An 11514-nucleotide genomic window follows, 5' to 3' on the forward strand; every position below is an offset into this window, starting at 1 on the left:
AGAACTTTTGCAACCCTCTTATTGTTATAGTGGAGCTTTTTGGATCTTTGTGATCCCGTGGTTTTTACCTTCGATTTGAAGGTTTTTCCACGTTAAAATTTGGTGTTCTTTATCTTCTTTATTTTTCGGGTTTGCCTCTTCCTCAACATACAAGTGGTATCAGAGCAAGATTCAAAACATGTTCATCTTGGCGGGTTCAGTTCTAGCCGCAACATATTTGATGATAATCGTGATTTTTCTCTGAAAAATTTGACTGGTGTGCTACGCACGTTGAGACAAACTTTGCGGTGGAGATTTGGAGATGCGACCTGTTGAAGGCTATGTGAAGAAGGTAGATTAAGTTAATTTTGTCAGAAAATTCAGGCCAAGGGGGAGAATTGTTAGGTGTTTGCCATAATTTTCTTACCATATTTGGTTTTCCTATTTGTTGAAGGAAAAGGGCAATATAATTACCTTTATTAGGTTTTCCTTCTTGTAGAAGGAAATTACAAATCTCTCATATTTGGCTAGTCCTTTTCTTGTAGGAAAAGGGTTGGAGTTCTAAAATTGAAGATCCGTCATCTCATTCAGTAGCATCCACAATGTAGTCATATGGGGCTTGAGAGTCGTGTTTAGGTGGAGAACTTTACGGGACAAGTGTTAGTGTGTCACTTGTGTTTGCCTCTTCGTGAGGTTGTTCTCTCGATATTTTGTACTCTCTTTTATTATAGTGGATTGCTCATCTCTGCCGTGGACGTAGGTCAGTTGACCGAACAACGTTAAATGTTTGTATCTCTTTTGGTAGATTTCTCTTTTGTTGTATGATTTATCGTCGCTCAAGGTTTGCTTGCTATCTTCCGCATGACACCTGACTTTTTTCGGTCCTAACAAACATAGTACAACAAGAAAAGGAAAATCCTAAAAGAACAAAGTATAAAATCTCTAAAGGTATGATAAACTGCATATATCCAAAATGCAATAAGGTAATTATTTTGAAACATATATATGTTAGTGTCAAATTTGGGCATGTATATGATACAAAAACTGCAAATTGAATTTGAACTTTTCCTAGGCAGGGGGCAAGCTAATGTAATTGTTCGGGGTTCATCTGAATTCATTACAGTATTTTCGACGCGGAACATAATAGTATAGGTAAAAAACTACGAAAATTATAATAAATAGTACTCAGATATAAACCCCATAACTTTATAATATAACGAATTCAATGCTAAGAACCTTAAATATTGAACCCATAAAGTTCAAATTCTGAATCCGGTTTACGAATATACCTAATTTGCCATTGGGAGAACCCTAGCCTTGATGTCCTCCACAGTTAATCCTTTCTCCAAATATTCAATGTTAGAAGGGTCAAAAGGTCCTTTTATTCTATCTACACAGTTAATCACTGCCCTAGCTGGAAGCACACTCTTTGATGGATCTGGACAAGTCCCATAACTCAAACATGAAGAAAATCCCTTGAATATTAAAACTTCTACTTCTTCCTCATTCACAACAGCTTTCACAAGAAGAGCTTCATTTCTCACTGATTGACTATAAAACTCTAACATTGCTATTTCTGTATTGTGTCCATATTCTTGATCATCTTCTTCTTCGTCGTCATCATTATCGTATATAACTCTCCTCCTTGCACGGCAAAATACGGAGGCCAGAGGCCGTCCGGCACTCGAATATTTCCGAGCAGTGATGGAGGAGGAAGAGTGAAAGGTGACAGCAGTTTTAATTGGGTTGTTATTATGGCTGGGAAAGTAAGGCAAAAGATATGGTAAGCATTGTGAATTGCATGTTATTCTATGCTTCAACATGCTAGCCAAAGTGTAACTTGTTTTCTTCTTTCTTGTTAGCCTTCTTCTGATGTTTTGTCCTTATTTTTTTAGGTGTAACAATCCCAGGGATGCAAAGGGAAAGAGTGGCTCTAACAAAATCTCTAGAGATAAAGTTTCTTATCATATGGGGCACCACTGGGGCGTCAAATGAACGGGTTGGGCCGATTTTGGGCGGATTAAATCGGTTGAGTCAATAACTGTGCGGGTCAAATGACCCGCCCAAAAATTACTTGGGTTGAGATGCATTGGGTCAAAATGGGCTAAAATTTGGGTCATAGCCTAACCCGCCCAACTCTTACCAAGCTTTAACTAATATGTATTATTTTCTTATGAATTGTATAACTACTAAATAAGACTTTTTTTTTTCTTTTATTATTGCCATATATAACATATCAAATAAAAAAATTATTTCTAAAATATTTTGGCAAAGTTACTCATGGATCAATTTGGGCTAAAAATTAGCCCAACTTTAAACGGGTTGAGATGAGCTGGGTCAAGATAGCTGAGTTCAATAAATGGGTGGGTCAATAATCAGCCAAACCTTGAGCGTGCGGGTTGGTCAGGTCATTTGAGCTTGGGCCAAATTTGACAGCCCTAGGTACCACCGTTGACTGCCAATTTGGGCGGACTTACTTGTATCATTGAAGGGTCATCGGAGCCGTATGTGTCTGAATATCTTGAAAATGATAATATAAATAACTTGCTACCTTGAATACTAAAAGCGTTTAGAGGGCATCGGTTGAGCAGCTTGCTCAAATTTCCTTAACCAATGTGCTGACCTTGGAAAAGAAATAATGGTGCATGTGTCGCGTTAAAATCTTAGGGCCGTCTTTGCTTCAAATGCATTTTCTTATGGATAATATGAGCAAAAAAATAGAGCAAAATATAGGAAGGATCATTTGCTTGGTTTAGCTTACTAATTATTTACATGATCTAAGTTTGAAATAATTTACTAGAACAAAACTTGATTATACCTTTATTTATCTTTGAAGATGATAGCAGCCTTAAAATAATGCTTGGTTTGGGTTTATTGAAATAATTTAATAGTATGGATTAATTCTCAAATATTTTTTGTTTTCGTTTCTTTGTTGATTATGGGCATCTTGTGATGGAATTGTTCACAAGTAAACGCGACAATTTACGCTGTATTTTATCTAATAACTATAAGATAATATTTTGACAATTGATGGAAAATGTTAAAGATGAGGAAGAATGTCTACAAGTTAAATGTGAAGGAAATGTTTGATTTTTCAGACAAACAAGCTAGAGGCGAAAGAATAGAAAGGCTTTTTTCACTTTTAGCACGTGTTAGAAATTATTTACGTATAATAGCTGAAAAAAGTGTATAGAATTTGTATAATTTTTGTATATAACATGCAGAATGCACATATATATACAAAAAATATAAAAAATTTATACACTTTTTCGGCTATCGAATGTAAATAATTTCCGATACGGGCTATATATTTTATACGCCCATTTGGATTAGAAACTCCTCGTGGTCTTTCACCTTCCTTACTCCTGTGCTTCTACATTTCAATATGAACAACCATATGCAGGTTGAACTCCTCCTTTTCAAACTAATAGCGAAAGAACGGGAGAAATTTAAAAATTGTCAGATTACAAGTGGTCATATATAAATAGCCACAGTTTCAAAAGTAATCAAAATTTAGCCACTTTTCATGTAAAGATAAATCTTAAGGAAAATACTGTTCAAACTCCGGAATAATACTCCAGTATAATTAAAAGTAATCGGAATTTAGCCACTTTTCATGTAAAGATAAATCTGAACGAAAATACTGTTCAAAATCCGGAATAATACTCTAGTATAATATACTGGAGTTCCAGTATAATATATCGGTCCAGCATAATATACTGGAACTTTTCGCGTGTTGAAGTTCCAGCATAATATGCTGGAAGTTCATACGCAGGTGCACCGATCTCCATCATATTATGCTGGAACTTTTCGTGTTGCAGCAAAATAGTTTATTTTTCAATGACTTTGCAAATGCTGGCTATTTTTGAATGACCAGTTCGAAAACTGGCTAGCCCGTACTATTTTTACCGAAAGAACATATCTTTAATTATAGGCCCATGTTGGATTAAAAAAAATTCCTCCTTTTTGTAAATTTGTGGCAATTTTCGACCCATATAAAATAAATTGTGGCGGTTTCAAAAAATGTCACTGTTATATTTGCCATGAGCTATTTTGCGACGGTTTTCTAAAACCGCAATGACGACCGCCACAAAATAAAATGTTAACTTGTGACGGTTTTTTAAGGCAAGTATTGGCGGTTTATACCCAATATTTTTAGTATTATCTATACGAACATATTTATGACAAAAATTGATGAAGCAGTGTCACGTACACAGCTTGAGATAAGGTGAGTGTATATGATTTCTTTTCATGGGTTTAGCTATACTTGTTAATCGGGCTGGCCTGGCCTGTTCACAACTCAGTTCGACCCGGTTTAGCCCGGGTTAGCCCGGTACTATAGGGGTTGGGGACGGGCTGGGGAGGGTTGGGCGGGGAGCCAGGCTTGGAAGAACAAAATTTGGTAACCGGTGCACCGAAACCAAGTTAGCTCAGTTACCCGTTACCGGGCTACAGCCAAGTCCAGCCCGGTTACCGTTACAATTTTTTTTAAAAAAAAAAAAAAATTGTGGACCGTTGCCAACGGTTAAAATCAAAAATGACCACTGGGAAACGGCTATTTTTTGCACTTTTAGCCATTTCGGCCTATCTCCTTACTAAAATAGCCCCTTCATCCCCTAATAATTGATAAATTACATTCTTAGCCTTTTAATAACTATAAATAGCCCCCCTCTTCTTTATTTTTTTTCACAACTTGCTCCCTTCTTCTGCTCTAATTCTCTCTCAAATCCCTTTTGATTATTGAATTGCTTATTGTTCTCAAGTTCTCAATTAATTAATATTTCAAGTTTATCAATTATTTACGGTAGCCACTACAATATTATAATTATCAAGTGAAGTGTGGTTATTATTTTTGTTAGGTTCAAGTATCATGCCCCGTGCTTCTAGAGTGCGCTCACATGTTTGGGAACACTTTGAGGTGGTAGAAGAAAATGAAGAAGTTCGCAAAGTTTAGTGCAAGAACTGTGGTCTAGTCATTAATATTCGTCGAAAGGGGGAAGGCACAACTGGTTTAAGGAGGCATATCAAGAGTTGTCTTGAGTGTCCTCCATCAATTCGTATTTTAAGTTGATTTGAGATAATTTGTGTTATTTTGAATTTGTTAGACTTATTTAAGCTTAATGTGTTAGTGTATTAGATAAGTTAATTTGAAGTATTATTATGCAATGAAAATATGAAATAAATGCCTTTGAAGTTTGATCCTTACATATTGGTCTAATTAAATAATTTTATGTAGCCACTTAATTTTATAATTTATATTTCAAATTTAAAACTTTAAGTTTTAAAGTTTTAAAGTTTAATTGTAAGCCTTAATTCTAAGCCCTAAAAGTTTGAAAATACTTAAGTATCAATAACATTGAATATGTAAAACAAAATATACAAAAAAAAAGTGCCGGTTCCGGCCCCGTTAAGCCCGAACTCAATCGGCCCCACCAAAACCCGGAAAATCTCAGTCCACTAACAGCCCGGAACAATAACCGGACAGGCTGTTTTTTTTTTTTTTTTTGTCCAGCGCGGACCAGCCCGTCCGGTTAACACCTATAGGTTTAGCATGTGAAAGATAAACTTTTAGATGATATGTAGTAGGTTATGAAGTACAAAACACACTTAGACGCACATAATATTCTATTTATTTGTGTTTCTATGTTGATCTGCAGAATTTATCTTGGTTATTACTTGCGATATCTTTTATGCGCAGGAGCTTTTCTTATAAAGAAATGTGAAAAAACATCCACCAAATGACAAATAGTGGCATGTTGTAATAACATATGCTCAACAAGACACTTTTATTTGTGTCCAACCGATGAAGCTTAAGATTACCATTGCTTTTTCACAGCAAGGGAATATTTGACATGTCACAACAGATCGTGTGACTAGAAATTCAAATATAATTCGCATAGTATACCATCAAATTGGAGTGAGTTTGTGTTGATAAAACAAGCGCTAAATACTTAGTTGTGAATCTTTATTTGGCAGTTTAAATGCTGCTTCAAATCAAATTAAGCAATGTCATTTTTCTTCTGATTCAAGAAATTCGGCCCCCTGAACCATATACACCACTTAAGAAATCCACCATTCCACTTTCTCCATTCAGGAGATAATACGAGTGTTACATCGACGTATTATAATAATTTATAATAATCTGCACAGAAGGGGAGCCTTAGCGTAACTGATAAAGTTGTTGTCATGTGACCAGGAGGTCACGGGTTTGAATCGTGAAAACAACCTCTTGCAGATATGCGGCGTAAGGCTGCATGCAATAGACCTTGTGGTTCGGCCCTTCCCCGAACCCCGCGCATAGCGGCAGCTTAGTGCACCGGTCTGCCCTAGCAGGATCTGCATAATTGATTGAAGTATGTATGAGGTACATTTGTAATACTGGTGACAGCAAAGAAATGTAGCAGGTAAATTATCCTGCTATACAACATGCCTGAGTTTATTTTATATTTTGTCAAGTATCATTGTCATGCAGAGTTTATGTGTTTGCAGATGATTTATATTTTGGATTCTTGTAGGTGAATATAGACTGAATAACAAGCTGGAGTGACTGTTTGTGGTCCTTTTGGTCACTGATTGCCCTTTGAGTAAGTGAAAAGAGTCTATCTTGTTTTAATTGTGCTTTGTTGGAAGCATTCATTGTCAATATCTCAGTTGCAGAGGAAAAATTGAAAGAATAAAGCCACCTTTAAATATTGTTCTTCCCACCTAATTTTACTATGCTTTATAAAAAGCAAACTAAAGAGTAGTATGTACTAATTAAAAATTAAAAATAAAATATGAGTGTGTTACCACTAGCAAGTGCTTAGTAGACTACTACTCTCTCTTCCTGGTAAAAGAGATTCTCACTTCCTCAGTTAAAAATATATTACCACCATTTAGGTTTGTGGTTATTTTAAGCCCTTAAAAGTTTTGTTTGGTTCAAAACCATGATATTCAATGTTCACTAGGCGTAACTCGTAAGGCGGGCAACTGGGCCGGCCGGGGACCACGGGCTAAATGGGCTAAACGGGTTGGGACCATTTGGCCCGTTAGAGGTGGACTTGTGCCGGGCTTGTGGGCCAGTATTTAGCTAGGAATCGTTAGGACCGGGCCTATTTGGCCCGCCAAGAGATCGGGACCGGAGCGGTCCCTTGACGGGCCAAATGGGCCCAACGGAAATAATTAAAAAAAAATAGCCGTTTGGCTTTTGAAAAAAGTAGCCATTGGGTTTTTAAAAGATAGCCATTGGGTATTTAAAAAATAGTCATTTAACCCCCAATAATTTTTAACCCCAAACTTTTTATTATTACACTGTTTCCCTATTTTCTACTATAAATACCCCCTCATTCTTTCATTTTTCTTACAAATCAATATCAATCTATCTTTCTTTTACACTTGCTACAATGGTTTACTTTATCAAGAAAATAGTAAAAAAATTGCAATGTTGCTACTATTGCTTACTTTATTCCAGAAAATAGTCAAAAAATATTGAGGTTATTATATTTTGTGAAAAAATTGTGAAGTTGGTAAATTGGAGTCTTCAAGTCTTCAACGATCAATTTTCAAAAAGTTGTTCGTCAATCCGGTAAACTCATTCCAACTCTTAAGTCTTAAATCTTAATATTATAGTTTTATTTGTTTTATTTATTTGCTATTACTTGATTCATTAAGATGTCTTCCTTAAGAAATATTTTTGGTAAAACTAAGAATAAGGGAAAATCCAAGACTTGCGAATCTAGTGGTACTGTTGTTCCTCCTCCCCTGCCGCCCGCTCCCCAAACCAAACCTCATAGCCGTCCTACGCCTGCTATTCTTGATACTAATAATAGTTTATTACAAATTAGCGACACTAAATTTTGCCATAATATTGCATCCGGTGAATTTTTAAACCATGAATTAATGAATGCTCTCTATTCTAATAATTATAATAGTATTGATGAAAATGATGATGAGGAAATTAATCTTGATGAAACTCATACCGGATGATGATACACCCACTAGTCCTGCTCCTTATGTTGGCCACACTAGTGATAACGCTGCTAATCCAAATGATGGCCCATCTGATACTCCCGTTACTGCCCCTACTTTTTTAGAAAACCTACCAAACGGCAGGAAACATCACCTGTTTGGCCATTTTTTACTCAACTAGTTCCAAAAAATAAGGCTAAGTATATAACTTGTGGTATGAAGTTAGCTTTTAAATATGTGGGATCGCGGTCAGGGACGGAATCTTTGGATAGATACATAAAAAATACCGTAAAGATAACGTCAAATATCAATGTTTGAAAGCTCTGGCCGAGGGGAAAAGAGCACCTAGTCCTAGTCAGGCTGACCCTATTACCGATTTAAATCAATTTCAATCGAAAACTAACAATGTTACCAGTGGTATTTTATATTATGATCCAAGAAAAGTCGGGAAGAATTGGCAAAATTGATTATTGTTATGTGCTTACCCTATAGTTTTCCTTCTGACCCTGCATTTGTGCATTACATTAGAAAGTTTTATAATCCTACTTATAAAGATTTTCCTCGCACAACAATAAAGAGTGATATTTATAAATATAAGCATGAATATGAACAATATTTGCGCTATTTATTTACTCATATAAATTGTCGTATTATTATTACAACTGATATTGGTAGAAGTAACAACGACTGTAATTACCTTACTGTTACACGTCATTGGATTAACTAGTTTTAGTGTACGCGCTTTGCGCGTGTTTCGTATGTCAATGAATAAATAATTTTTTTTTAAAAAACATATAAGTATTGAATAATATGTTTGAACTCTAAAATAAAATTAATATATATAACTTTCTAATACTAATACTTTAACCAAAAAAAACTTTCTAATACTATAAATTTTGATCTCATTTAGCTAGTTAAATAAATGATAAAATCCTGTCCGATGAAAGTCCTTATAATTTTATAAGAATATCTTATAAAAATTATTGTCAAATAGCGAAACAAATAAGTAAAATATTTTTATCACGATGATTTGTAAAATAATACAAATTAAAAATATGAATTTGTTTGGTCTTAGATTTCAGAATGAAAGAGGTTGGCGTATAGCTCTTATAAAAAATTTGATAAATGATAATTAATATTAACTTAAAAAAAACTATTACCGAGTTAATAATTTACAACAAATAACATAATATATAGAAAATTTTGGAAAGCTATCATTTGTTGGAATGTTTTTAAAAAGGAAAAAAATTAATTAATCATAATTCATTTAAAATATATTTTAACTTCTACTATTTCATCCTTATTGCTTCCAGTTTGCAAACGTTAATAAAATATAATTATTAAGTGTATGATATTTCACAATTATTGAGTAAGTTCTACTCAATAAAAACAACAACATATCCAGTAAAATCTCACATATTACAAATGAGTAAGTTTTACGCATTTATAATATATAATTATTATTTGTCTTGTATATGATATTTGCAGGCTGAAATAATTATTGAGTGTAGTTGTTAATATTATACAAAAAAATAAATAAATTAAACTTAGTTGATTTCAAATCTCTAACTATTAGCAAAATTGACATGAAAGAAATTATAGTCAAAAATAGATTACACTTTGATGACATAAGTATATTTTTCAAAAATTATTATATAAATTATGTATATAAAATAGTTTAAATATTTAATTTGAGAGAAAAGTGTATATTGAATGAAATTTTGAAATGCTTTATAAAATTATAATATGCACGTTTCTAATGTCTATGTACCTACAAAAAATATAAAAAGAAATTATAAGCAAATTATTTGGTTTGTATGAGGTAAATTTTAATTGATTTTGATATCCTAAATATTAAAATTTTCCTTTGTAGTAATTCAGATAAGGATAACTTCAATGTGAAAAGTTTTAATTGGTTTTAAAGTTCTAAATATTAGGAAAATAATAAAATAACTATTCTATCAATATAAATTTTATTTTGGGGGTAAAAAATCGAATTGTATTTCACTAAGGTCCTTCCTGTTTTTAAGATTGTACAGATATAAATATAAATAGATATAGATATAAAATCATAACTTTTTAATATTGCTTAATTATTATTTTTTGGCCGGTAAATGCGTTGCTTAAGTTAAACTTGTTGGTTTCAAGGGGTTAGACGACTCTGTTGAGTGTTGACTCATAGGCAGAACCACTTCAAAATATGTTTAATCTCCTTTTCAGTAAAAGTGTGTAAATGAAACTTTTAAACAAGCTATAAAAAATTAGTACTTTGTATAATGAAAAATATTACGCAAACTGATATGTGTCGTATTTTCATAAACATAGGGGACTAAAGTGTCTTTGCAAAAAAGAGGCATCTTTGCACCTAGTCGTTAAGAGTTACGGGTGTTTAATGCAATTTATTTTATATTTTTCGTACAAGTATATCTTCAAATTTAATATTATTCACTAATAAATTTCAGGTTAGATACAATCTCATAGTAGTATTTTAATTAATTTTAAATCCTAAATAGTAGTATTTCTTACTTAATTCAATAAGGAAAGATTTGATGATCAAAATTTTAGTTGATTTAAAGTCCTAAAATTTAGGATATTAACTGAAATTACAATTTCATCCAATGCGAAATCTTATTTTAAGGGGTAAAAAAGGCGAACGACATTTCACTAAGGGGTTTCGTGCTTTTAATATAGTATAGATGAGGATTGGATAATACAAAAGCGCATAATTGCTTATAGAATAATTGATTCACGGCACACAGGGCATTTTATTGCTAGCACAGTTACGGATATTCGTAGATATTTTTGTATTAGCGCTAAAATAATATCGGTTTCAATGGATAATGCTGCTAATAATACAAATGCTATAGACTTGCATACCATTACGCTAAATCCTGTATTTAGTAACATTTTTCATGTTAGATGTATTTGTCATATTTACCATTTAATTGTGGGTGATGGTATGATAATTTTAAATATTCAAACTGAAAAGGTTAATATGGCTCTTAACTGGTTTTGCATTCAAACTGTAGAAGTAGACTTAGAGAATATTTTAAAAGATGCGATGATTGTGTCCTAAGAGAAAGAAAGGTTCCTAAACCTTTTCCAACTAGATGGAATTACATGTATGATTACCTTACGAATGAGGATTGGGCTAATATTAAAATACTTGTTGATTTTTAGAAAAATTTCAAATTGCTAAAAAAGAATTTTTGGGGCAATATTATCCTACAATTTCTAACTGTTTAGTTTATATTGCAGAACTTGCAAATTTGTTTGCTCATTTTTCATATGGTGGGAAAATTTATCAACTTACTATTGATTCTATGAGAACAAAGTTTAAAAAATATTTTTTCCTTATTCCTCCTATTTATGGTGTTTCTACTTTGTTAAATCCTTGTATGAAATTAGGATGTCCTTAATTTTGGTATGAAACTGTTTATAATGGTTTAGCACTTAAAGATGATGAGTTGCCTAAATTCCGGAAGCAATAGCCTCAATTAGAACAAATGTTGAAACTATTTATAATGCTTATCAAGTTCGTTCAAATCATGCTACACCAAATGTTCCAACTCCTTCTTCTTCTGATTC

The 11514-nt window shown here is 33.1% G+C and overlaps 1 protein-coding gene across 1 annotated transcript; it reads right to left on the reverse strand.

Moving 5' to 3' along the window:
- On the reverse strand, positions 967-2114 carry LOC109236181. Its single transcript, XM_019402390.1, has one exon. It carries the CDS (start codon positions 1800-1802, stop codon positions 1269-1271), a length of 534 nt encoding a protein of 177 aa, XP_019257935.1. The 5' UTR covers positions 1803-2114; the 3' UTR covers positions 967-1268.

This window comes from Nicotiana attenuata, chromosome 12, assembly GCF_001879085.1.
Source record: "Nicotiana attenuata strain UT chromosome 12, NIATTr2, whole genome shotgun sequence".
Classification (NCBI taxonomy): Eukaryota; Viridiplantae; Streptophyta; class Magnoliopsida; order Solanales; family Solanaceae; genus Nicotiana; species Nicotiana attenuata.